This window comes from Oryctolagus cuniculus, chromosome 15, assembly GCF_051225735.1.
Source record: "Oryctolagus cuniculus isolate XC-2025 breed Fujian yellow rabbit chromosome 15, ASM5122573v1, whole genome shotgun sequence".
NCBI classification, from domain to species: domain Eukaryota; kingdom Metazoa; phylum Chordata; class Mammalia; order Lagomorpha; family Leporidae; genus Oryctolagus; species Oryctolagus cuniculus.
Genome location: NC_142881.1, coordinates 7,212,760 through 7,240,353, shown reverse-complemented (window position 1 = coordinate 7,240,353; position 27,594 = coordinate 7,212,760). Strand labels below are relative to the sequence as shown.

The 27,594-nt window shown below is 58.4% G+C and overlaps 1 protein-coding gene across 13 annotated transcripts in view; it reads right to left on the bottom strand.

The window, feature by feature from the left end:
* The window catches only part of CHST15 (carbohydrate sulfotransferase 15), a 73,484-nt gene that overhangs the window by 28,022 nt on the left and 17,868 nt on the right, over positions 1 to 27,594 (bottom strand). For 7 of the 13 annotated variants that reach the window (XM_017338088.4, XM_008249390.5, XM_051833524.3 and 4 more), the window contains exons 2-4: positions 4,733 to 5,762; positions 3,764 to 4,103; positions 1,404 to 1,550 (exon numbers count right to left, since the gene is read on the bottom strand). In XM_017338088.4, coding sequence (XP_017193577.3) covers positions 1,404 to 1,550; positions 3,764 to 4,103; positions 4,733 to 5,281 — 1,036 coding nt within the window. In that variant the 5' untranslated portion in view covers positions 5,282 to 5,762. Of the gene's footprint in view, positions 1 to 1,403; positions 1,551 to 3,763; positions 4,104 to 4,732; positions 5,763 to 10,168; positions 10,257 to 18,474; positions 18,930 to 20,963; positions 21,120 to 21,230; positions 21,418 to 27,594 lie in introns of those variants that run through there. The other 6 variants (XM_017338091.4, XM_089313857.1, XM_017338093.4 and 3 more) reach the window with 6 other exon arrangements.

Genomic DNA, 27,594 nt, shown 5'->3' with positions numbered 1-27,594 from the left:
GTTGGATGGCTCCCTTGCAGAGGGTGGAAGTGGACGAACACCTGCTTGCCCGCTGAACCCAGTAAGAAAGCGTTGTGTAGGGGACCAAGCCTGGGGAGCCAGGGCCAGCACGGTGGCTACGGCTGGCAGTGCCACAGCGCAGACCTCAGATGCACCCCTGCGAGGAGACGGGTATGCGGACTCGCTCGACTAAAGGAATCATCTCGCGCACACGTGCGTCAACACATGCTGCACACCTAACTACACACAAGAAAGAGGAACGGGCGGGGTGGGGGTTTGGTGCAGCTAGCAGGATGCCACTTGGGGGGCTGGCGTCGGGGCGGAGCAGGTAAAGCCCTGCCTGTGACGCCGCCATCCCATATGGGCACCAGTCTGAGTCCCGAGGGCTCCACTCCTGAGCCAGCTCCCTGCTGATGCACCGGGAAAGCAGTGGAGGATGCCCGAGTGCTGGGCCCTGCACCCACGTGGGAGGTCCTGATGGAGCTCCTGGCTTCGGCCTGGCCCTGCCCTGGCTGCTGTAGCATCTGGGGAATGAACCAGCTGATGGAAGATTCTCTCTCTCTCTCTCGTTCTAATTCTTTCAAATAAAGAAATAAATCTTTTTAAAAAAAAGCCACTTGTGCCCACATCCCATCTCAGAGCGCCTGGGTCTGTCTCAGAGCTGCTCCCAGCTTCCTGCTAACACACACCCTGGAGCAGTGCTGCCGGCGGACGCGGGGTCCCCCCAGGTCGAGTTCCCAGCCCCCGCCCTTGTTGCAGGCATTTGGGGAGTGAACCAGACAATGGGAGCTCCATACACGTGTGTGGCCATCTCTCTGCCTTTCAAATAAACGCTTAAAAAGCGGGGGGTGGGGTGGGGTGGTGGGGATCTAGGTCTTTTAAAAACTATTCTTGTGAATTTTGAAAATGAGTGACTATGAATCAAACCAGCTCATTCCAGACGTCCTTAGCACCAGGCTGGCAGGGGCAGGGTCTTTGAAACAGGGCTGCACAGGCTTCAGAAGCTGCCCCCACCCCACCCCCGGCCCCGCCCCCAGGGATACCAAAGCCCTAGGGATGAAATCAGTGACCACTCAGCGCACAGCGTCTGTGGTCCCCCAGCCAAGCACACGGGAGCAGACCACGCAAAGAAGTCAAGGATGCCCACTTAATCTACAGGAAAACAGAAATGGCGATGTTTAAAAAACGCCACTGCAGCGGTCCTCGGGTCTCTGGAGTACAAAGTGGACTCAACATTCACATAAGGGCACTGGGGACGTGGCTGTCACCGGCTGGGGGTGGGGTCGGGGGTGGGGTGTGCAGGCTCAGCACATGTCTGCAGCCATCACGCAAACGCCCCACAGGTGCGGCAGGGCTGGCCCCAGGGAGGCCGCTGGCCGCCTCGGCGCTGCCCAGAGCCATACCCACGATGATGTCATTCATCTTGTTCCGCTCCTGCGCAGCACTGGCCTGCAGGCCTTGGTGGATCTGGTGCGCAGCCAAGTCAAAGAGGTCCAGGTAATCTTCCACGGGGTAGCGGTCCCGCAGCCCGTCTCTCAGGCGCACGATCCCTGCGAGAACCAAGAGGCACGAGTGCTTACTGTGGACAGGGCGACCGCTCCTGGAGCGCTGGCCTGCTGGGGAGTGACCAGAGGGATGAGAGGCCCAGCGACGGAGGCAAAGGCCGAGCCCAGGTAAGCTTCAGAAGCGGGGGCACCTGCAGGGTGGGGGTGGTGCCTTCGCGAGCTGGTTGCCCCCTTCCCAAGGCCCCCATGCTTTGTGGGTGGAAGACACTGCCACAGAGCTGGCAGGGGCAGCTAAAAGGATGGCACACCTATTCAAGAACCACAAATGTGTCCACTTGGAGGGCCAGCGAGTGGCCAGGCCACAGCAGCACCCGGGATGCACACAGTGAATCAAACAGGAAAGGGGGGAGGGGCAGTAGGAGGGCAGCCACAGAGCCCAGCCCACACCTGCCTGATGTTCTAGCCCCCACCTGCTCCATCAAGCACCCCAGCTGCCTGTCCACACTCTCGGGGAAACTGACCCTCCCCTGCACAGACACGGATTCTGGCCTGGGCTCCTGGAGCCCAAACCTGCCCCTTTCCACTCGCAAACATTTGTGAAACTGCCCAGCTCCACAGCTACCAAGGTCAACGGGAAGTGGCAAGAGGATGCCCATGGGGCCAACAGTAGGAGCTCCAGGTGCCGTGCAGCACCAGCGCCAGGCGCCGGCCCGGTTCTTGTTGCTCTCCTGCCTGGGGGAAGCTGGTTTGCATTAGGGAAGAGGGCGTGGGGAGGGCGCCCAGTGCAGGCACCGTGTCCAGACACATCTGGCAGCTGTGCCCGGATGTGAAACCTTGGCTCCCACGGCGGACAGTGCTAAACCACAAAGAAGACATCTGCACTTGTTTACCCCAGCACGAGCATCAGACGGACAGAACCAAGTGTCCGTCGGGAAACACAGTAAGCAAACCTTCAAGACTCCCTCCCAACAACCTGCGACCTCGGGTGGACAACGCCCTCGTGGGCCGCCCGGGCTCTGGCAGACTGAGGGCTGCGATCACCTCTGAGCTCCAGTGACCGAATGTCTCCTGGCAGGAGGGAAAGGTTATGAAGAGGAAACAGTGACCGGAGGCCCACAGGGTGCCTGGGGCTGGGCTGAGCGGGAGGCAGCCTGCAGGGAGGGGTGGGTGGGGCTCAGAGCCAACCCCGCAGCCAAGGGGTGTAGACAGCAGCGTTTTCCATGTGATTTTCACACAGAAGTCAGGAGCAGCCAGGGCAGGTCAAAGACGCCAAGGCCCAAAGCTGTGTCCTGCAGGTGCAGGGCCTTCTGGAAACGTGGCAAAGCTGGGAGCCCAGGACCCCCATGCCCCGGCCCCTGCGCTCTGGGATCCCCATTCACATCTGCCCACTGTCCTGCACTCAGCTGGCTGTCGGTCAACGCTCACCCGGAGGCGGGGGCAGGGTTCCAGCCTGTGTTGGGTCTCTGCCTGCGGATGGCTGCTGCGGTCTGAGTGCGCCCCACAAAGCCTCCTGCCCTGGAGCTTGGTCCCCAGGTGGCGAGAGGCGGTGGGACCGTTTAAGGCACTACTCGGAAGGGGTGACTGCCGGTCTCGCAGAGTCCGTCAGTCGTCATGAGCGTGAGCTGGGACAAAGCCAGGCCACCACCCACTCCAGGCCTCCTGTGCCTGTAGCCAGTTTCCTCTCCGCTTCTCCCCACACGGTGACCTTGCCAGGGGCCCTCATCCAGACCCCAGCAACAGGATGTGCAGGTCCTCCAGGATCAGAAACCGGGTGGGCTAAGCATCCCGTCTAAACGCCGGTTCTTGTCTCAGCTGCTCTGCTTCCAATCTGGTCCCCTGCTATTGCACCTGGGAAAGCAGTGGAAGATGGCCCAAGCGCTTGGGTCCCTGCACCTACGTGGGAGAGGGAGACCCGGATGGAGTTCCAGGCTCCTGGCTTCAGGGACTGCATCAGCAGATGGAAGATCTCTCCCTCTCCCTCTCTCTCTCTCTCTCTCTAACTCTGCAGTTCAAATAGACTAAATCTTAAGACATTCAGAGCCAAAGAAACCCCTTTATAGAGTCCTCAGACTCAGGTCCTGTGTCGCAACAACATGGAGCGGACTTAACCCCGCACCCCCACCCAGGGACAGATGAACTGCTGCATCTCCGCGGCTCAGTCTGTCTCCTCCCATCCCCAGCACGGTCTCCCTCACGGGGACTCGCAGCACCGGCTCCCTGCACCCCACCGCCAGCCCTAACGCGGCCCCAGAACTCACCAAACCGCTTCCGGGTCCACCAGTGCGGCTCCTTGATGGCGGAGAACTTGACTTCTGGGTGCAGGCGCAGGCGGTCGTAGAGGTCGGTGGTCCCGCACTTGGGCTGCCCGATGATGTAGAAGTGGGGCAGGCAGCGCAGGCGGAAGTGCTTCCCGTCGGCGTGCGACAGGTGGCCCCAGAAGGCCTTGCGCAGGGCGTCGAAGGTGGAGCGGAAGCGCTTGGAGTAGAGCACGTAGGAGTTGGTCAGGTAGGGGTCGGTGGTATTCCTGCCCGAGAACTCCTCGTACCAGCAGGGGCTCTTGCTGTTCGGGAGGAATTTGCTGGGGATGACTGAGAACATCTGTGCCGGGAAAGCCGGGAGAGAGAGGCGAGCTGAGGGCGGCAACTCCAGGCTCTCCCACGGCAGGCTCCTGCCCTGGCGCGGAGCCCCCAGTGCCCGTTCCACCTGCTGTTGGCCCCTGACGACAATGTAACTAAAGCAAAACTGGGTAGACGGCCAGGGGCTGGGCTTTCTCTTTCCCACAGTTCAGAAATTCACAGAGGCTATGCTGGGAGACAATGAAGGTAAAAATCTAAGGCAAAACCACTCGGCCGTGACTTATCCCCCCACCCCCAGCCATCTAACTGAACCCAACAGTTGTACATTTAAATCACCATTAGCAACAAAAATACTGATAGAGACAGAAGGGAAACAGGAAATCTAATTGAGTCCAACTTGAAGAGTCCAGCTGATAGGGACGGGCACAAGCGACTTTATCCACCACAGCCACACGGTCAACCTGGGAATCCTGGGGGGTAATTAAGGGAGGTGGCGGCCTCTAAACACCACTGTGCCACTCAGAACAGCAGGTGCACCAGTGATCAGACCCCGCCCTCGGTGCCCTCTGCTCCCCGAGGCTGTCCCGTGAGGCTTCCTCCATGAGCAAGGGAGGCAGCCCTTCCTAACGCCCGTGCCGAAGGGCTACTCACGTGCCCCTCCTGCTTCCGGAGGTCTTCCAAGTCTGGGAGCTGCCTGGGGGTGAACTCGATCCTGGCCGTGATGCTGTCGATGATGAGTTTGATGCTCGGGTAGTCCTTCACGTAGGACACGTTACTCACGGAGGGCTGGTGGGCATGCTCTTTGGTGTCGCCTGGGTTTTCAGCGTCCGTCAAGCCGGGATTGCTGGGGAAGCCTCCGTAGTGAAAAGGCGACGGGATCAGAAGCTCCTGGCGGGCCCCAGAGAGCATGTAGGACGCCATCACCAGGGTCATTATTATCAGTCCGAAAATGAGGCTCCATCGCCTGCCCTTCCTAAAGCGCAGAAGCCCACCCCAGCTCTCATTCCCATCGGTCCTCACTTCGAGAACGGCAAGCAAGTTCATCTGTTTACTGTCCACGCGAAACAGAATCCTGTCTTCCCCCTGGCACGTGGGGCACGCCTGGGGGCTGTGGGCGGGGCCTCCCCGGCAGCCGACCTGCCCGGTGTGGGAGCCGTCGTCTGGTATCAGCCCTGTGCAGCCGTTAAGGCAATGCCTCATGATAGTGGCCCCGCTCGGCCGGCCTCGGAGCCACAGGGTGCGTGCAGCTCGTGCGGGAAGATGCCACGGGTGTCCTGGGCTCACAGAAGGGGGCGGGAAGGCACGAGTGAAACACTAGGCAGATCCCGAAGCCCAAGGGGGTGAGGAAGCGCCGTCTTGGGCTCTGAAGGACACCCACAGGAAGCGATCTCCAGGCGTCAGGCCCAGTGAGAAGCCTCTGCGGCCACAGGGATGGCCCCGGGGGGGGGAGCCACTGTGCCTGCCCGTCAGGTTTTTCCCATGGCACACAAGAAAGTGGGAGAGGGCTGGCGGGAGAACAGGGAAGCACCAGGGAGATCGCGCGGTATCATGGTCCTCTCCGGGACGGGGGGCCTGGCAGGCTGTCCATGGAGACGCCGGCGGACAGGCCCGCTTTACATCCCAACTTCCTCCGGATCGCTTCTGCTGCGTGGGGAGCAAACCCTTAGGGGCGTCCGATTACCTAAACAAAAGGAAAAGAAGCTGGATTACATTGTGTGACGGCAGCACCAACCCTGGGACCGTATGCCCAGGAGAGAGAGAGAGAGAGAGAGGGAGGTTGGCCCCTCCTGCTTCGAAGCCTGCTCAGTCACCAACCAGCCATAGGAAATCGCACAGGCTAGAGGGAGTGAGCGGGCCGGAGACGTGAGCTGGGCTCTGGGGTTGAATCCTGTGCTTCCCAACGTGGCTGTGAACACTGGCACCGGCAGTATGGAGACCGCTACCCCAGCACAGTCCACGCAGCCGCGAATCCCCCTGAGCCACAGCAGCCCCGGGTCGCAGGTCTCTGCAGCCATTCTCAGACTCATGCAGCGACAGGGACGATGAATGAGGAGCACGAGACGAAAGATGGGTGCTTTCCAGTGAATGGAAAATCTGCCGGGTAAGACGCGGCGGGCGGGGAGGCAGCATCCGCCATCCCTCACGGAGCGCTAACCTTTATTATCAGTTTGGGAAGCGAAAGTTAATGAAAACTGAGAAACAATGAAATGATTCTCTCCTGCAGTCGACTGTACAAATAAAAAACCATCTGACTCTAAGTTATGAAGCAATTCTATCCAGTGGACGGTACTCCCCCAAGTGGAATGACGCTCCAGGCCCTGAAAAAAGTCTTCACGTTCACCATTCTGGGGGAAGCCATGATTCTTAAAAATCCATTAATAGAATCCATGGTTGTAAAATGTATTGCTGCCCAAATGACACTGCTTTATAGGTATCATAAAAAGCACACTGCGGAAGCCAGAGGAAGGCCCGTTGAGTTTCCGGCAGTGGCAGGCCACCACGACCGGTTGTGCGACCTTGAGTAAGCCACAGAGCCTCTCTGAGCTCGGCTTCCCCACCAGCAGAATTAGGATGCAAAACCCTCCCTCTCTTCTACGTTTGTAGCAAGGACTGTGTTAGTGAGTACATGGAAAGAGCTGGCGTAACGCCCGACACGCGTGCCGCGTCCCGCAAGGCTAGAGCAGGTGCATCAGCAACAGCAGCTACCACCGTGGTGGTCTTTAGCAGTCGGTGCGTGCCAGGAGCCTCTGAAAGGGAGTCCGGGATGGGCAATCTTATGCCACCTCGCTTCTCCTGCTCGCTGACAATGACCACAGGGCTGCAGGCTCACCTCCCACTCCACACCGACAGGCACACGCACACGCATGCTCTCAACAGTCCTTGCTGGGCCCCCAGAGGGGTGCTAACTGCCCACTCACCCAAGCCCCAGGTACCAGCCGGAGGGCTGCACCGTCAGCACTCACCAGGAGAGATGCTCACTTCCCTTGGACCAAAGAGCCCACGTGTTCTCGAAACATGTTGGCCAAGATACAGCCAGGCAGTGTTTCCCAAAACATCTTCCCCCACAAAACGTTCCACATGCTGTCAGGAAGCGATGGTGCTTAAATTATCCCAAGGAAAGGTGGGATGGACAAAATCACACAGAATTCTTTACGGCAGGATCTGGGGTGTGATGGGGGGAGGGGGGTAATATGCTAATAAACCCTGCAAGTCCACAGGAGAGGAATACACGAAATCCACAAACTGCAGCTGGCCAAGGGATTCTCCCTGCGCTCACGAGGCACCAGTCAGAAAGACGGGTCAGTGAACGCTGAGACACAGGCCCAGGCCTGGGGCAGGTGGGGAGCACGGAGGAGGGGGCGTGGGAAGAGCGGCTCTGGGCAGCTGGAGGCACAGGTCAGGGCCCTCAGGCCTCAAACCCCTGCTTCCAACTTGCTCACGCGCCCCGACCCCTGGCTTGGTACAAACAATTCCTCCAACCAAAGAAACAAAAGGGCACGATCCCCTACTTGGAAACTGCAGCAGGAAGGCCAAGAAAACATTTTTTCACATGTCAAAGACAAGGCCAGGCCGGGGTTAAAAATGAGATCCGGGCTCGAAGCTCTGTGGGAGTGTGCACCCCCCACCGCCTGCCCCACCGGCTTTCTACTGCGGAAGGTCTCATTAGAGTCTTGTTAGAAACACACACAGGACCCGGGAGCCACAAGACCAGAATGCAGATACTCGGGGCCCAGTGCAAGGGGCAACCTGTCGCTCGCTACAGCACTGTGGCTGGGTTCCAGCAAAGGACAAGGAAACGTCGGAGTGGGGGGAGCTGACACTCTCGACGGGGGCACCGAAGGGGCCAGGGCCCTTGTCAGCCGGGCAGAGGCTCCATGGCCGGCCGCACCAGTGCCACTCCAGTCTCGAGTCTCGTTCTGAAGCCTGAACTACAGAGGCCGTCTGAGATGACCCACCAGCCCCAGAAGAGACAGATGCGGAGCTTCCGCATCTCCTAACGTTTGTTCATTCCTTCCTTCCTCCAACAACTACCTTTCAGACGCCTGCTGTGCACCTGGCACGTCCCGGTGCGGAGCTGCGGAGGCCGGAAGCCAGGACAGGGTACTTCCAAAACTTCAGGGAAAATTGAATTAGGGGCCAACGCTGTGGCGCAGCAGGTTAAGCCATCCCATATGGGCACAGTTCAAGTCCCAGCTGCTCCACTTCCAATGCAGCTCCCTGCCAATGTGCCTGGGAAAGCAGCAGAAGATGGCCCAAGTGCTTGGGCTCCTGCACCCACATGGGAGACACGGATGAAGCTCCTGGCTCCTGCCCCAGCCATTGCCGTTATTCAGGGAGTGAACCAGCAGATGGAAGATCTCTCTAGTTCTCTCTCCCTCTCTGTAATTCAACCTTTCAAATACACAAATAAATCTTATAAAACAGAGTAACAGCCTTGCAGGCAGGTGACTACCTTGCTGGTACCCTTAAGAGCAATGGACCCCAGAGCCCGGGGACAGTCAGGTGAGCCCTGTCGGGGGGGGGGGGGGGGGTGGTTAGAGCTGTGGCTGAGGGAAGGCAGCTGCTTCCCGCCTGGAGCTCAGGTTCGGACAGGCTGAGGGCTCAGGGCTCAGGGCAGAGGGGGCCAGGCACCCACAAAGGGAGGAGCAGGCTTTTCTGATGTGGTAGGACTGTCCTGTGCAGAGCACCCTGTCGCTTGCACCCCCAGCCTCCACTTCCCAGACAGGAGCAGCAGCACCCTCCCCTGGGTCGTGGTGTCCCCTGGAGACACAGTCACCTCCTGCTGACAGCCCTTGCCTTAGAGGGACAGCAGGGGACGGGCAAGCCCTCACTTCAGAGGCGATGCTTGAGACGGACCCTGTGAGAAGGAAGCCGGGCCGTCCCATGGGGACCAGGAGGGGCACGGCTGGGAGGAGGCAAGGGCCCTGACGACCACAGGAGGCACAGGCCTGGAGGGAGGGGGCCAGGAACCAGACCCCATACGGCCTTGAAGTCCAGAGTCGGGGATGGCATTGCCCAAGTGCATACTGGGAGGCACGCTTCTCCCTCTCCTCCCCCACAGGACGTGTGAGATTCAGTAAAGCAGCGGGGCAAAGCCGGATCAGTGTGGCCGCGCAGAAAGGCAAACCGAAGCGATCAAGTTCCTCCACCAGCAGACGCCAAGGAGGGTCCTGAGAAACCCAACCCCCAGGTAGCCCTCCTTCAGCACGACGGAGAGGGAACGGCCACCTGTAGGTGCCAGCCGGCACTCCCATTCAGGTGGCAACCCCGGGCCTCAGGTGTGCATTTCAGTTCCATTTCATTCCTGCCCAGCCTCCCGCCTGTGCCCTGAGACCACAGCCGTGGGAACCCGCTGTCACCGCCAGCAATCAGATAACAGGTCCCCAAATAGACAGTGTTCAGTTACCCAGCCCTCTGCTGGTCACCCCTATTAACCTGTGCCCCCCAAGCGCCATCAGCAAGCCATTTGTAACAAAACTGTAATTGAGAGACCCAGAAAGACCACTTTAGATAAAGTAATCGAATGCCCCCTCAGTGCAAGACCGGTGCAGGGCATCCAATTTCCCCGGGCAAAACTTATTAAATTATGGTGGCTCTGAGCCGCTGTGCCAGGAGAAGGAGGTATAAACTTCAAAAGAAGTCTGCACGGATTTAAATAAGTAGCTTCATTTAGGGTGAACGTGCACACCTGCCCTCGGGGTGGGGGAGAGAGGAAAAAAGCAGCTAATTATTTCATTTTGCTTTTATGTTGTAAGGGGAAAAAAGGACGGGCCTTAATTAACCTTTACAACAACACAAAGCCGCCTTCGGATTGGCATGGGTGAGCACTGACATTTCTGTCTGGGCGAAGACTATGGAAATACACTTTTCTTGGAGGAACGGCAAGCAACAGGTGGAGGAGGGCCATGTGCACCCTGAGCTCCGAGCTCCTGCTGGCTGCCGGGACCGAGGGAAGGAGGGCAAGCCCGGGGAGTGCGAGCAGAGTGACGGAAGGGCTTCCACTCCACGCCTGCAGCCTGGCGCTCTGGTCCCATCACAGGCAGCACCCGGGATGAAGCCAGACCAGACACCACCCCCGACACTCACCGCCCACAGAGTGCCACAGGGGACACGCAGCCGGTCCACGGCTCAGGATTCCACACTCGTGTCCACCCAGCACCTGAGATGAGTCTCTCTTTAAAAAAAAAAAAAGTTGAGTGAATTGTTTTAAGATTTAATTTATTAATCTGAGAGGCAGAGCCACAGAGAAGGAGAGGGAGAGGCCTGCCATCCGCTGGTTCACTCCCCAAATGGCTGCAGCAGCCTTAGCCAGGACCATTGGAAGCCAGGAGCCACGAGCTTCTTCCACGTCTCCCATGTGGGTACAGGGGCCCAAGCGCTTAGGCCATCCTCCACCGCCTTCCCAGGCCACAGTAGAGAGCTGAATTGGAAGAGGAGCAGCTGGGACATGAACCGGCACCCACATGGGACGCTGGCATCACAGGGGGAGGCTGAGCCTACTACGCCACATCGCCGGCCCCCTGAGACAAGTCTTAAGGCATCCTTGTCACAACGGAGCTCCCACAGCACTGGAGTCAGAGCCCGAGGGAGAAGCCGCTGGCCTGGATTGACCTTGAGCAACACTGACCGTCTTCTCCCTGCTTCCTCCGACATAAACTGGGAATCGTCAGAGGCCCCGTTCCCAGCACTGCTGTGAGCCTTCAGTGAATGACTTTCTGCAAAGTTCTTAAAGAATGCCTGGCCCCCAACAAGGGCAGGGTGAATACCAGCTGGGATTGCACAGACACGGTCCTGGCCCACAGTGAGAACTGGATAAATCGCAGTTTATTACTATTTTGATCGATTTCATTTTTGGCTCCGATCTGTTGTTCCTCCATGCTCTCTGCCGCGTGAATCACTTTTAGTTTCTTCAGCTAAAGAAGTAAACTATGTCTTCACCCTTTGGTTTCAGCTGAGGGTCTGGCTTCGGCCAACAGCGTGAGGCAGGGATGACCAGGTGCCCGTCCTGAGCCCAAGCCCTAAGACACACTGTGTGTACCCATGTGCGTGTGCACAGCCACGGCAGGAGCACGCCAGGGCAGGAGGATGAGACAGGTGGAGCAGGACCACTCGGCTGAGCCTGGCGGAGCGGCCAACACCCAGCCGGCCCCAGGCGGTCCCCACGGCCACAGAAGAGGGCCGCTGTGTGACAGTGCTGTGTTTGGGGGTGGCTTGTCCCATGGGAAAAGCCAGTGACATGCTCTTCTGCAGGTTACGGACAGAGCTGCTACCAAGTGAACCACAATAACTGTAGGTTTACCAACTCTGGAAAGCGTGTTTGTAAAGTGAATCGTGGGCAGCTCAGGCCACAGCAGGTTACCCCAACCCCCAGGGAACCCACTGACCCAGCGCTCACCCGCTGGGACCCCCACGGTCACGGCAAAAGCAGGCGCGCCCAAACAGTGCTGGAAACCCAGATAGCAGCTGTTCCCCAATGAAGCCACGAGTGCCCCAACTGCCACTCAGGATTTTTCTGGAAACGTGTGTTTATGACAACCACAGCTGGTCTGTCCTAGCTATACCCACACTCGACCCCACTCTCCCACCTCCTGCCCTCATCTGAGAGTCACTCTAGTTTCCTTCTCACTTCCTGTAACCCGATCCCCACGGTTTCCTGGCCGGGTCTGCTTTCCTGCTGCCTGACATACTGCATCCACCAGGGATGCGTCTCCGTCAGGGACTCTGGCGCCACGACCCGCCAGATCCTCCTGGCTGGCACAGCTCGTGTGCCAACAAACCACAGGCATTCTCGACGTAAGCTCATCCTCAACATCATCACATCACCTCTGCTGAAGTGGCCTCCGCACAGGCCGTGCAGCTACAAACTCTCGGGAAGACCAGAACCCCCCACCACAAGCAGCTGCCCCCTCCCCTGCATCCTGCCCGGGGAGCCCACGGGTTCTCAGCTTGGGAGAAAGGCAGGGTGCAGCAAACATGGCGTCCAGGGAGCCACCACCAAGGCTGAATGCAAGGCCCCAGAGCCAGGCAGGCCTGCCCTGCACTGCAACCCGCTGGACCCCAGGGCACCCGCGTAACCGGCTGTGACGGTCGGCTCATCTGCAGGACGGGAGCAAGGCTGTTGCAGGCCCCCAGAGGTGTGAACAGGAGACGAGATCACAGAGGCGGGCACTTCAAAATGTCCAGGGGAAAACGGAATGAAAAGGTGAATTTCTTCTGATGCCGAAAATATTGAAAACCATGTCGATGAGGGGTTCAAAAAGTTCGTGGAAAACATATATTATGAAGAAACTAGGACGCATCCCAATAAACCGACCTTGCGATTCCACTCCCCAGGAGCCGTCTGAAGCCCCCTGGTACAGGAGGTGCTCACCCCGCACCCTGCACACAGCGAGCCCGTAAACAGGAAGCATCCTTGGCATTTTACACAGAGGCCCCTGGCCCTGCTCCAGGGCGCGGCCTCCCTCGTGTGTGGAATCCCAGTGCCTCCAGTGTGCAGCCGACTGAAGTCACACACAGGGAGAGGTGGCGGTGGCTCGAGGTAGGTGCAAGATGCAAGAGCAGGCAGACTGGGACCCTGGGGGGTGCGGGGGACTCTGTCACCAGGATCCACAGCCGTGGAGACGGGACAGCTGCAGGGACTCTGGCAGAGCCCAGCCCCCGCCAAACACCTGGCCCATGTAGTACTCGTTTCAGCCCTCGCAGGACGGCCACTTTCCGAGAAATACGCCCGTCCCCACCTATCTGGGGTCAGCCGGCCGCTTCCTGCAGACGGGGTCTCCTGGGGAATTCTCGCTGCCGTCACTCACAACACGGAAGTTCTCGCACATCTTCAAGTTCACCGCGGACACAGCCAGAGCCCAGGTCAAACCTGAGTGGGCTCCAGTCATGAGCCCAAGCCACAGACACCTGCTCATCCAGCCCAGAGCCATTCTGTCTTTCTCACTGTCACACAGCTCATCACTGCGGAGTGGGGCAAGAGACACAGCCCCGCATACACACACACACCCCTAGCCTCCACCCCGGTCACCCTGGCCTGGCCCCTGGTGGTCCAGTCCCTCATCCAGGCCCGGCTCCCTACTTTCCAACGCCATCAGAAACCCCTGCCTAGAGAACAGATTTGCAGTGTCACACGGAGACACAGGATACACACTGAGAGGCAGACGACGCGACCTCCATCTCCATGTGCCCTGCTGGCCGGGGGCACTGAGTCTGAGACTGTCTCAACATGGACTCCGTTCATCGCTCAGGCTTGTCTCCTGCAGCCTGCGAAGAGTGATGGGTGACAAGTACGCACCAGGAGAGAGGCGAGATGGGGAGGACAGTCTGGCCTGGCGCCAAGGAGGGGACAGGGAGAAAGAGGGTCAGAAAGCAAGAAGGGCTGGGGTCAGGGAAGGAGCCAGAGGCAGGCGGGTCCCTGGCAGTGACCGCAGCAGCTGTGTCGATGGGGAGGAACAGAGGCACCCCGTACGCCGACGGCAGCCCCAGAGCACAGCCCTGACCCCGTTTTCATGGCTGCACATCAAAGCGGAAGTCTGGGAGCCACAGGACAGAACACAGACACCAAGTGGTGGCTTCCATGAGGGTTTGCCTTTGAAACCTGAGAGCAGCCGGGGGCCCCCTTCCCAACAAGACAGGGACTCAGGGTGTGGCCCCTGAGCTGAGGGCCCCCGCCCTGGTCTCCACCACCACTCCCCTGGCTGGAAACCCCTGGCAGGCCACTCCACCTCCCCGGGCCTCAGTGTCCCCACATGTAAAGTAGGGATGGCAGACTGCCCCCTTCTGCCCCGAGATCATGGTGTGCGAGCTGAGGTTAACGGCTCCTCAATGAAAGGCCAGGACGGGCTCTGCTCTGTCTCCCGGGGCTGCTCTGAGGCCATGGTTCTGTAGCAAGCACTGGAAAGCTGGGGCAGTCCTGGCTGGATTCGCTGGACAGAGCTGGACAGTCAGGCCCAAGACACGGCATGCTTTTCTCCCCCTGGAGGAGCCCGTCCTCTCCTACACACTCTATCAAGCTCCTACTGTGTGCAGGGCCCGGGTCTGCTGGAGCTACAAACAGGAGTCCGCTAGGAGCATCCGATCCGGCTCCAGACCAAAGGCTGCAGGCAGATGCCCACGCTCAGAGCCATTCAGCCTATTCCAGGGACGGCCCACAGCCCACGGCCCGCCAGATCCGCAGAGCCAGCTGGCCCCGGAGAGCCAGGGAGGCACCGTAACAGCAGCAGTGACCCGCGGATGCTTCCAGCAGCCGAAGGCACAGCAGGGCGGTTAACGGGGCTGCTCCATCTTTCTGCTCTGGCTCCCGCGTGCAGCCACCCGTTGCAAGGGCCAAGCCCCGCCAGCTGTCCCAGTCTCCCTGAACAGCACCACATAATGAGGCGCTCTCAGCCAACGGCGCGTGGGAGACTCCAGAAACACTCACGCCATGGCCGTCCCCCCGCCCCCTCCCCCAGGGGAATTCAACCCGCACAAAAGACTCCACAGGTCTTTGTGACACAACCCATAATCTTCTTTTTCTGAAACCAATTGGGGGAAAATGGATTCAGCGCACTCGTTTTATTATTTTCAGCAGCACATCAAGCAGATGCAGGGACTCAATTTTCCATGCAAGGCATGGCGGTCTGCTGACCGTGGCTTCCAACGGGGTGGAACCCACCAAGACGAGCCGACGGGTTGTGCCGTGAAAGCCGCCGGCCGGAAGAGCCCTCGGCACAAAGCAACCGCGGCCAGGTCACCCTAAGGCACTCCAAAGAGGCGCGTGCAGAGGGTTCTACCCGAGCCCAGAGACAGTGAAACGAGAAGACAGGGCAGTGTAGCTCAGTGCTGACCACGTGCAGGGTACCACGCAAGGTCCCTCCCTGAGGCCAGCACCGCGATCCCCTGCGGGAAACCAAGGCACAGCAGGGCCCAGCACACACCCAGCGGCACACGGCCAGCCAGTGGTGGGGCCAAAATCCAGCCACAGGTGTGTCCAGCGGCAAAGCCGGTGACCTCCGTCCCACATCACGTAACGACTGCTCAGACCTCTGGCTCACGGAGTAGTGTTGCCATCCGCCGTCGCCCCACCCACCGGCCACCCGTCTCCCGGGCAAGGAGGCACAGCTGGACCGCAAGCCCAGCAAAGGCACAGAGTCAGCAGTGCTGGCCCTGAACAACGCCCCCCGCAGGGCAGGGGGCTCCGCGGTTTTTAAATTAACGAGTAAAGGTCGAACTCCAGCAAGCATTGTGTGCTCCCAGCAGACACCCAGGACGGAGCTCCTGCTGCTCGGGGACGCCAGCCGACAGGCACCGAGGGCTTCCTGCACGCGGCATCCTACCAAACACCACGTAAGAGGAGAGCCCAACATCATCTCCACGGTGCAGATGGGGGCGCTGTGGCCCAGGACACTTGAAGGCATGCACCTCCCCCGCACAGGACCTACAGAGCACAGGAGAAGTCTGAGACGGGTGGGGGACCCGGAGGCCTGGCAGGAACCCTGGCCCCACCACTCAGCCAGCCATGTGACAGCCACGTGACAGCAGGCACACTGCCTTCACCGCTGAGACCCTCCTCCTCCTCCTCTTCTCGACGTGGCCAGGGAGGCTCAGCCCTGCCACACGGATCCAAGGAGCCCACGAAGCCAGGGTAACTGAGAAACTCATTATTCTTGTTGCGCCTCTACAAGGGTTCAGCATCCGGCTTTAGCTGTCAGAACAGAGTGACACACTCAGGCTACGCGTTGTTTTGGCTGTGGCACAGCGGGACCACATGGACAAGGGGTACCCACCGCCCGTCTTCCAACAGTGCTTCCTTCCCACGGCAGGAGAATGAAGAAGCAGCAGCCCAGAGTGGAACGCAGAGACCAGACCGCGCGTTAGGCTCCATGGGAGCAGGACAGCTCCGCCCACCCTCCCACCCCCAACCACTCCCGTCTGCCCTGACCTGACTTCAGGAGGTGCAAAAAGGCGGCCACACTGCGGAGCATGCTCGGCCCCGACGTCCCCCAGAGACACAACGCGCACAGGGCGAAAGCAAGTGCCAATCACAGTTTTACACATGCAGAGCGGCACCCCGGAGTGAATACATTAGAGACGCACAATGTGAGACAGCAGCTGCGCACTCCCCGCCAGATGGCCCCGCGGAGCGGACTCCTTCTCCACACGGTGTCATTTCCAAAGATAAGCTCAGCAAGAGTCTGCTAGCCCCTGAACGAGAGGAGCCGCCTGAAGACACTTGATCGGCATTGACTTCCTTTGGGTGGGGACAGTGAGCCCCGGGGCTGTAGGACGATGTGCTCTGGATGCCTGCAGGACCAGGTGAGGGGTGATGTGACAGCAGCCACTGCCTGCCCCAGACAGACACAGCCCTGCGAGGCGTGGAGGAGGCAGGCAGCATGCCCTGCAGCACCAACCCCAGCTGGGCCCGGGCACCCAGGGCTAAGCAAAGGTGTGCCAGGGGCTGCATGAAGCTGCAAGGCCAGCTGAAACATCTATGTTAAAAAACAGGCAAATGTAGGGGGACGGGGCTGTGGCACAGCGGGTTGACACCCTGGCCTGAAGCACCAGCATCCCATGTCGGGGCCAGTTTAAGACCCGGCTGCTCCACTTCCGATCCAGCTCTCTGCTGTGGCCTGGGAAAGCAGTAGAAGATGGCCCAGGTCCTTGGGCCCCTGCACCCATGTGGGAGACCCGGAGGAAGCTCCTGGCTCCTGGCTTTGGCCGATGCAACCAACTGGGGAGTAAACCATCAGATGGAAGACCTCTCCCTCCCTCTCTCTCTCTCTCTTTCTGCCTCTCCCTCTCTCTGTGTAACTCTGACTTTCAAATAAATAAATCTTAAAAAAAAAAAAAAAAAAAAAACACAGGTAAATGAACAGGTAAACGTGAAGGACAGCGTGCTTGCCTCCCTGGCCGGAGGCTGCTCGGGCACCCGGGAGACCTCACTGTCTTTTGCCTACAGGGCGCCGTGGGGGCAGTGTGGGAAGCACTGATACAGGGCGAGTGGGAAGGGACAAGCAGGAGTGGGGCACCGTGTGGCTGCGGGCTGCTGGGAACCACCGCCTCTCGTGTGTTCCCTGTGCACAACAGCAAAGGTAGGTGTAACGGCTCCACTACACAGACAGAAAACCAAGTCCCTGGGCCGGGGAGTGGCTTGCCCTAAACCACACTGCAAGTAAGTTAAGTGCCTGAGCTAGGTTTAAACACAGGCCAAAGCCCCAAGTGCCTCCATCCCTTGAGGACGGGAACACCCCACACCAAACGGTCCAGGGGTGGGCTACAGGCAGGACATCTCTCCACCTCTCTCCCCAGCTTACGGACACAGAGCAAGCGCCCCCTTTATGACAACAGCAGATAACACATGTTGAAGGGCAAAGGCGTGGCAACGAAAAATGGACGGGACAAGGAGTCCAGGACCCAGTGAGTCACGTATCTGAGCCTCAGTTTCCCCATTTGTTGAAAGTGTGTGCCCTCCTTGCCTCCCCCATCAGACCAGGTGAATGGGGCCAGAAATGAGTGCACAAGACACAGAAGGAGGAGACGACAGGACTAACAGGCTGTGTGCAACACGCAAATGGGAATTGGGTCTAAGGCTCGCTTTAGCCAATCATTTCTCAAGTTGCTTTTGAATTAAACACACCACCATCCCCCAGACATACTATAATGATCAGTGGCCATTTAAAAAAAAGTTTCATTGAACTCAGTCTGGCGTGCCTGGGAATAAGCTTGGCAGGACACTGTCCCTCACCTTCACTGCCCTACGACAGAAAACCCTGAGCAGAGCACAGAACTGCCCGGAGTGGCAGACACCTGGCTCAGCACAAGTCACCAGGACTGGGCAGCACTGCGGCATCCCACATGGGAAAGCCCCACTTCTGATCCAGCTCCCTAATGCACCTGGGAAAGCAGAGGCAGGTGGGCCCCTGCCACCTGCAGGAGAGACCTGGGGAGTTCCAGGCTCCTGGCTTTGGTTGGGCCCAGCTCTGGCTGTTGCAGGCATTTGGAGAGTGAACCAGTCAATGGAAGATTTCTCTCTCTGCGTCGTTCGTAAGGGAAAAGCCAGGGCCAAGAGCAGAACAATGTGACCTGGGAGGCATGGTTTGTGAGGGCTGATGCTGAGAGACCTGGGCAGAGATGGGCCAGGTCTTGTTCCCTCCAGCTCCAGGGTGCTCCAGGGATGGGCACCTTGCAGGACGATCAGCCGGAGGAGAGCGAGCCCAGCACACTGCCCCTGCCTTCTCGTCCACGTCTCGATGGCCATCAACGGGGCCACAACCACCATCCCCACGCCTACTGCTTTTCTCCCTCCTGTCTCAGCACCAGGCTTGCGGCCAGCAGTGGGGACTTTGGGACCCAGCCAAGCCTGAATCCATGGCAGGATGTTCAAGGCAGGTCAGCAATATCTGAACAGGACTGACCTGCACGGGCAGAGGGGGAGACCTGGCCACAAACATGCAGTCCCAGGACTCGGGCAAGCAGGAGAGATCCAGGGAACGAACTCATCTCCAAAGGCTCCTTCCAGACCCTCCTCCTCCTTTAGATGTTTAGAAAAGAGACCTAGGGCGGGCATTTGGCACAGCCAGCATCCCATACCCCACAGCGTCTGGTTCGAGTCCCAGCTCCGCTTCTGATCCAACTTCCTGGTAACACAGACCCTGGGAGGCAGCAGGTGCGGGTTCCAGTCCTTCAATCCCTTCCACCACAGGGAGACGCAGATAGAGTTCCAAGCTCCTGGCTTCAGTCTGGCCCTGCCCTGGCTGCTGTGGGCATTTGGGGAGTGACCAGAGGCTGGAAGATCCAGAGCTCTTTCCCTCCCCTTCCTGTTCTTTCAAATAAAATAAATCTTAAAATAAAAAAAAAAAAAAAAAACAGACCCAGTTTCTGACATCTCCATTCTCACCCTCTGTACAACAGATGTGACAAGTGTTTACTTCCAGATGGATCACAATGTGACCACGGTCAGTTTATCGGAAAGGGATTTTCTTCGAGCCTCCATTAGCTGGATGTTTCGAGTGAGAGATGCGATTTTTAAAATCTCTCTTGGCCGGCACCGCAGCTCACTAGGCTAATCCTCCGCCTGCGGCGCCGGCACCCTGGGGTTCTAGTCCCGGCTGGGGCGCCGGTTCTGTCCCGGTTGCTCCTCTTCCAGTCCAGCTCTCTGCTGTGGCCCGGGAAGGCAGTGGAGGATGGCCCAAGTGACTGGGCCCTGCACCCCATGGGAGACCAGGAGAAGCACCTGGCTCCTGGCTTCAAATCGGCGCAGCACACCGACCGTGGCGGCCTTTGGAGGGTGAACCAAAGGAAAGGAAGACCTTTCTCTCTGTCTCTCTCTCTCTCACTGTCCACCCTGCCTGTCAAAAAAAAAAAAAAAAAGTAAAATCTCTCCAAGTTTCAGCACTGGAACGGAGAGGTGAGCTTTCGGTAACTGCTGTAACAGGCACCTGCTCTCCGACGGTCTCTGCACCTCTCCTAAGCACAGCACAGACGCGGCTCACTGCCACCGTCCGCCTCTTCCCACAGCAGGCAAGGGCAGGAAGGAGAGGAAGGGAGTGGTCAGGCGTCCAGAACTCGGGGCTCTGCTGTGTCCTTGGCTTGACGTAAACAAGTTGATTTTAAAAATCTCACTCAGGAAACCGTGTCCCACAGGGGCGTGCTGGACAAGATGAGAACTTAGCCACTCCTTTGGGTGACCCCCGGAGGGAGAGAACCTCCTTCATCAAGACCTGGAGAGTGCTCAGGCCTCCCTAGGACTTGTTTGCAGAGAGCAGACTCAAAACTGACTCAAAGAAGTCCTTGTAGCTGACTTCCTGTCGCGATCCACTCGGTCTCTGTTTCAGAAAACAAGTATTTGGCTGAAGCGCACGGATGCTGAGACCTGGGTCAGCTCAGTGAGCAACCATGTCTCTGCACGCAGTCCCAGTGCCTGCAGGATGTCCCTGTCGCCCGGGCAAAGCCACAGCACAGGCACAGAACAGACACAAGCACTGGGCTTGGAGTCAGGGGATTCTGGGGGCGAGCACAGCAGGTTCACCCCTGGTTTTGTGGCACTCACTACCCGGAGAACACACTTAAAATAGCGAAACACCAGCACCCACCCTGTGACTCTGGACAGACCCGCAGCCTCAGAGCCCCAACCCTGGCCGTGAGTGGGGACATTTGCCGCAGCCTTGCAATGCTCCAGGGAGAATTAGCAAGAAACCCAAGTCTGCCCCAGGCTGTCTGTATCTGCCCCCCTTGTCTTTGTCCCACTGTCCCCTCCCCAGCTCCCTGCTGCCAGTATCTCCACCACGTGCCCAGCACCACCCCCCACTGCTGCCCACCCTCCCGAGCTCAGCCCAGGGCCCTCCCCAGCCCCCTGCCCCGGGGGTCTTCATGCATTTCATCTGCCAGCCTCCACGTGAGCCACCACCCTTCGAGCTCCATGAAGGCTGCAGAAGCTCTGCTGCTCCCTTTGACCAAAATTTCCTAAAGGACAACAGTGGACAAGGGAAGTGGGCAACACGCGTGAAGCACAGCGCAGGCACACATGGAGAACCCCCCATCAACGTCTGTCTCTGGGCGTTTCAAACAGAAGTGAAAATTCTGCAGGTTTTTCCACTCTGCCTCTCTGGGTGTCCCTGTGGCACTAAACACCCGCTTCTCAGGCTCTCTGCAGCCGGCTGCCGCCCCGGGCCTCTGCCGGGGGACTCCGGGGTGGGCTGGCTCAGGGGTCCTGACGCCCCCGCCCCACCCTGGTCCTGCTGGCTGCAGAGGCCCCCTCTGCCAACGCCCAGCCCAGCTCCCTGCCTTTTCCAAATTAGCGTCCACACTGAAGACAACACTGAAATGATGCGCCACCAGCACCGGCATCTCACTCTGAGCCGACACACACGCCCCGTATGAAGCTGGGGCGAAGAAACACGCTTACGTGGTGACAGAGCGGCGCGTGATGACCTCTTCTCCCAACACTGGCAAGCGGGATCGCCGTCACCTCGTGATGACACAAGGGCTCTCGGCTGACTCCGAAACTCTCACGCCCAAACTCGGAACCAAAGCTCTCCCCTAGGAGCAGCCCCAAGCGTTCACTTTACAGTTTTAAAAAGAGCTGGAGATTCATCTTGGGTAGGGGTATCCCTACCCCAGCTGCCAAGCTCCTCCTTCCCGGGGGGGGGGGGCAGGCCCAGTGCCAACTCACTCCAAGGGCTGCCATCTCCCTGGGCTCACCGTCCTGCCTCTGCCGACCAACTCCAGCCCAGCCATGGCTTCCGGAGACCCTGCCGCAGGTCCGCGTCCGCACATCCCCGGCCTCCTCCTAGTGACTCCTTCACCCCCACGCCTGCTAGGATCTGCCCTGCCCCACCCCTCGGGGCTCTGCAGCAGGCGCGGGAACACCGTGTGCACGGTCCAGACTACCACTGGGCTGGACTTCTGGGAGCAGTGCCAGGCGTGCCGCCCCGTCAGAGGGACAACACCCCCTACCCTCGGCTTCCCGCACTTGCACTACAGGATGTGGTCAGTGATGTGCCAGCACCGTGACAAGCAGCGCGGTGCAAGCCCCCCCAGGATCACAGAGGAGACCAGGAACGTTGTCCAGCAGCTCGTAGATGTTTATCTTCTATGGCTATTTTCTGGCCAGTAATTTACATTCCAGAAGACTGGCATCTTGCAGACTGACTCAGGCTAATTTGCTCAGCGATCAGTGTTGGTTCTTCAAGAGCAGTGCCAAGTGCTTCCTAGGAAGCCGCCCCGCACGACCTCAGACCCCACGGGGCCCCAAGAGACCATCTCACTCACAGCCCCAGGCAATCCGCCCAAAAACCGCAAGGCTGAGTTTGAAGTCTGATCAACAGGGCAGCTGAAGAATTTCAGTGTCCAGCGATTAAGCCTACAAAACTCCAAGCCTACAGCATCAAGTACTTTGGGGAAACAAAGTTAGAGAAAAGAAGCTAAGATCCCTGCTGCCCTGGGGAAGCTGGGTGTTCAAATTTCATTAAAGGTTGTGTGGAAGCATGTAAAGTGAAAGTGATACAACGAAGCAATTATGCAGATACGGATGTCAGAGCTCCCAGAACCTGCGCCTCAATTAGGAAAGAACTGAAGCAAAAAATGAGCATATGGCCAGCTCTGGGAATAGCTGTCCCAAGCTCTCACCTCCTCCAGGGATGGCGGGGCCACAGCCAGTCCACTCTCCACAGCTGAGGGGTCTCCAGGCTGCTCACTGCGGGGCAGAGTGCTGGCTACAAGCACGGGGTCATCCAGGGACTCCCGCCCTGGCTTCACGACCTGACACTAAGCCCACCTCACTTTCTCCCTGAAAAATAGGGGTGCACATGGTAACACTGCGTCTATTGCAACCACAGGGAGGACTGTGAAAGTCCAGCGGAAGCGCTGCGCTGGGCGCCGAGTTCCAGAACAGTCGGCAGCTATCCTGCTTTGCCCCTTCTCACTGTCACTCCCACTGCCACCTGCTCTTGGGTCTGTCTAGAGCCGCACGGGGTCTGCCTCCGGTCGGTGCCACGCAGCTCCGTCTCTATTCTGGCCTCTTCTAGAAGCCTGCATCACTGAGATGCCTTGGAAACGCAGGACTTCGCTGCTACGAGGGCTGATCCTTCACATTCTAGCCCAGAGAAAGACTGAAACGCCCGCATTTGAATACCTCCTCGGTCTGCTGAGAAAAGCATCGTTAGGATCTCATAAAAAATTCCACTTTCATCACCTGCCTTAATATTCCTGCTCTCAAATAAAAAAAAAATCAGAGGAAATGGTTACTTTTAAAACGAAACCTTGTCTCAGAATAGCTGCAAAGCGTTGGATTGGATTGTAAGAAACTCACATTCAATGCTAAAGCCGGATCATTTTTATTTCACAATGTTGAGTCTTATATTCTTTGGGCCCCGAGCTCACAGAGAGTGCAGGCAGCTGACCCAGGGCTGGGAGGCAGGTCTCCCAGGGCTTGGGGGCCGGGAGGCAGGTCTCCCAGGGCTTGGGGGCCGGGAGGCAGGTCTCCCAGGGCTTGGCCCGGGGCAGGCAGGAGCAGGACAGGGCTGGCAGTGGGCAGCTCTGCTTCTCAGAGGTGAAGACAGCAGCCCCCGGGGCTGCACGGAATCCGCGGGCTCAGCACCACTCCCCATGGCCCTCCCCAAAGAGGCGGCAAGTTTGTGCTACAGGATCTACCTGGCCAAGTTATAGACTCCCACAAACCAACAGCCCACTGAGTTCCCACACGCTGCAATGCTCCCAAATTCAGATGCGTCCAGCTGAATCCTGCAGGTTCAGCGCTAGGACAAATCAATGCCACCCAGACCGTAGATGCAGCCAGCAAATGCGAGTGTCTTGCAAAGTTCAAGTCGCTGCTGTATTCAGATTCCGTACCCGGTCGGCAGGGATGAAAAAGGGGGAAGGATCAATACCATGGGAATCAGGAGGCCTGGCCCTGGGCTAGGGCACGGTTGTCCAGGGTCCCTAGTAAGTTCCAGGGTACCCCCACCCCAACAGTGGCGTCAACGTCAAGGTCACTGAGCTTCGAAGGATAGTGTAGGACAAAGATGAACAAGCAGAGCCTGTGCCCTGACAGGCGGAGACGGCTGGGAAGTCACGAGTCTGTGGTTTCGGGTTGTAGAAATTGGAGTCGCTCACTGCAAACAGGAGCCGCAGAGCAGCCAAGCTGGGGCACACCTGGACACAGAGGTCAGCCTGTGCCTGGTCTCCCCGCCGGCCAGCTCAGCCCTGCCAGAGCAGACCCCAGCCCTCCAGAGGGGAACACAGACTTTTCTCTCTGCCTGCCGTCCACATTTCCTGTCCCCCAGGCCTGACCAACCAGGACGTACACATGAGGGTGCACAGTGAAATTCAACAAGACGCTCCAACACAGACATCCCCCTGAACGGAAGGCCCAGCGCCCCCCCCCCCAGCTGGGGGGACTTTGCCCGAGGGTCCTGTTTCCTGGGAGATGTGAGAATGGTGACGTCACCAGCACGCTGTCAGCAAATGACGGAGGGCGGCCCTGTGAGTGCGGTGTCAGAGAAGAAATCTGTGCACCTGCCACGCTGGCTCGCGGCCATCCGCATGGTCAGCGTCCTCCAGGAGACAGCTCCTGGAACTCAGAGGAAAACCTGGACTTTGATGTTCAGAAGAAAGCAGGATAGCTCAGCCCACTCCCAAGCCCACAGCCCACAGCCCAGCACTGGAGCCGCCTCGCTTCGGGGTCTGCTTGCATGCAGGAAAGCCCGGAGGCCTGGGGGCTCGCCCAGTTCTCCCTCCAGGCTTAGCAAAAGACACAAACAAGGGCGTTTGTCCGAGTAAGTCTAGAGGCCGGTTAAGGTGCCTGCACCCCACGGCAGAGTAGCTGGGTTCCAGGCCCTGCTCTGGCTCCCGACGCCACTTTCCCACTAACGCGGTCCTGGGAGAGAGAGGGGACGCCTCCAGTGACGAGTCTCCTACTACCCACATGGGAGACCTGGATAGCATGCTGGGGTCCCCCGGCTATTGCAGTCATTTGGGGGTGAGCCTGTGGATGAGAGAGCTCACTCTCTCCCTAAATCTCAAATAATAAATTTTAAAAAAAATTTTAAGGACTAAACTGGAATGCTCACAGCTATCTGTAAAGCCTAACTAGAAATCACGCAATGCCTACCCACCCCAGGAGAGGTAAAAACACTCTAAGCTGGCAAACAAACAACTCCAGGGCAGAAGCCCACAAAGTGCTGAGCACAAGGGCGCAGGCAAGAGAGAGCCTGCAGCAGGGTCCCAAGCACCTCCAGCTCAAAACCCAGGCAGCACACGCCAGCCTCTGGAAGGCAGGACGGTGCCTTCCCTGGGGTGGGGCTGGGAGCTAGGGATCCGGGAGCGGCTCATACCCGACCTCGGGGCTGGCTGGCGGGCGAGTTCTGCTCTGGAGAAGCAGCGCACTGTAGTTTCGACAAATGTTCGTTGAGGTCCGTGCGTTATCCTCCAATTTACAAATGGTTCATACAGTGGTCAGCACTGTTGACCTCTGCCTCTGTACCCGCATCCCGTATAAGCACTGGTTCCACCCCTGGCTACTCCGTTTCCAATCCAGCTTCCTGCTAAGCACCCAGAAAAGCTGCAGAATGGCCCAAGTGTTTGGGTCCCTGCATCCACCTGGGAGACCCAGATGAAGTTCTAGATTTCTGGCTTCAGTCTGGCCCAGCCCTAGCTGTTGCAGCCATTTGGGGAGTGAATCAACAGACGGAAGCTCTCTCTCCCTATAATCGTGCCTTGCAAATAAATAAATCTTTTTTCAAAACGGGTTAAAAAAATAAAAAAGGCGAGATGGGTTGTACAAGGGTAGATACAGGGCCGTGAACGTGAACTTGACCCAGCTGGGACAGTCCAGCCCTGGGGCCTTGACTGCACAGCAAATTTCTCCCACCAGAACAACGCCCATTTCCTCCCAGAGGCCTCCCAGAGGCGCCAAAGCAAAGCCTCCTCTGTTCGTGCATTTAAAAATGGTTCACGGAGCTCCAAGCCACTTAGGGCTTATTTTACAACCCAGCTCGCAGCCGGCCGGCCGATGACCTCCAGTCGCTGGCGTCTCAACAACTCCTCCTGCATGGACTCAGCCACGGGGCTGGTGCAGCCACCTGCAGCCCGGGCACACGCAGGGCTGGCTGAGGACCAAGGCGGGGCTCTCAAAGGGACGTGGCCCACGCGGTTTTTCAGCTTCTTTACTTTACTTCCTAAGGGAACCGCCGGTGCCACGCACAGCCCTGCCGCCCACCCCACCCCAGGCCCCTCCCGGGTCACAGCTGCAGGGCCATCGCCCCAGCTGTGGCCATTATAAAGTCTCCACTTTGCAAGCTGCTTCCAGAGAATGTCTCAAATCTCCCGATGGAGGAAGAAACATGTCAGTCCTCGCGATCCTAAATGCTGGCCAGGGATGCCCCACGCCCCTGGAGGCAGTAGGCAGCAGGTACTAAACGCATAAGGAAACTCTAAAGAGTGTGGGGAAAAGGGAATTAAGAGAAATTTATTTCAGTGCAAAAACACTTTGAAAGCCCTGCATACAAGGGGTTTTTGAAAAGTTCACAGAAAATGCATATTATGAAAAATCCATGCATGGATTTAAAAAAATGTTTGTACCGAAATAAATTTATCATTTTCTTTAAAAATCTATTTAATTATTTATTGGAAAGGCAGGCCTGAAAAGGAAGAGCTTCCACCCACTGGTTCACTCCCCAGATGACCACAATGGCCAGGGCTGGGCCAGGCCCACACCAGGAACCTGGAACTCCATCCAAGTCTCCCATGTGGACGTGAGGGACCCAAAGCACTTGGGCCATCTTCCACTGCTTTCCCAGGCGCATTAGCAGGGAGCTGGATTGGAAGTGGAACACCCAAGACTCAAACAGGTGACCACGTGGGATGCTGGCCTCGCAGGCAGTGGCCCAACTTGCTGTGCCACAGCACCAGCCCCATGCTGGTCTTTTCATTCCTCTTGTCCATGAACTTCGTGAAGTCCCCTCACCTGACTGCAGGGGGCGCAATCTGGGGGGAAGGCAGGGGCCGGGTCAGGGTGGAAGGGGCCTGCCAGCTGTGTAAACCAATCCCGTCTCCAGAAACAAGGATTCTAGCACATTCTGAATCTTACAAAAAGAGACACACCGGCCCAGGCGCCTCCCTGGGGAACTGGGTCAAGTGCAGACACCACTGGCGGCAGACTCTGCCTCTCCAGGGGCACCTGGGACCCCCTGTATCCCGCTCTGCCTCTGGAGTTTCCTTAAGGCCCCTGTTGTCCCCAGGCTTCCTACACCCCTGCACCCACGAGCTCCATCACCCCCACACACCCCCACACACCCCATGAGACTCAGCTGACAAGGAGCATTCCACCGCATCCAGCCCCTGGACCCGAAGCTCTGACCGGGCAGGGCCTGCGTGCATCTGCCCACCCGACTCCCAGCAGCCAGCGCCGAGTTCCTTGTCTGTGCCCCTCTCTGATCATGGCTTGCCAAAGCCGACACAAGGGCACCCCACACACCTGGCTGACCCTAAGTACTTCGCTGCCCCACCTCAACGTCTCCCATGGCGTGGGGAGAACTGAGCACACCCGTGGTCCTGGACAAGTTCACTGGGCTCGACTCGCCCCCGCTGCAAGTCTCCTGCCCCCTACCAGTCCTGGCTGGACAGGCCCGCAGGCAGGTCAGAGTGACTCCCTTTGATCTTGCTAGTTTCCTTGCACAACAGGACACTAAGGACGCCAACTGGCCAGCCCTGTGTAAACCCAGATTCCCCAGAGTGCAGCTGTGCTAGGCACAGGGGTCTGGGGTGGGGGGGTGGCCAGACACACAAGGCCCCTGCCGCTGGGGAGGGGACCGGTTTTGCAGAGGGGCCAGGTGGTCCCTGTTCCTCCCATTGTCTCTTTTGTAGATTCCCTGTGACAGATTTTAAATGAGCCTTGTTATTCCGGCAAGCTCAGACCCCCACATCCGGGAACACAAACATCCTGGGGTACTTTCGGCATTATTGTCATGCAATGATTGTGGCTATCTTAACTGGGAAAATAAATAACAGCAGCTTCCGCCTGCAGGTGCCAGCTTCCT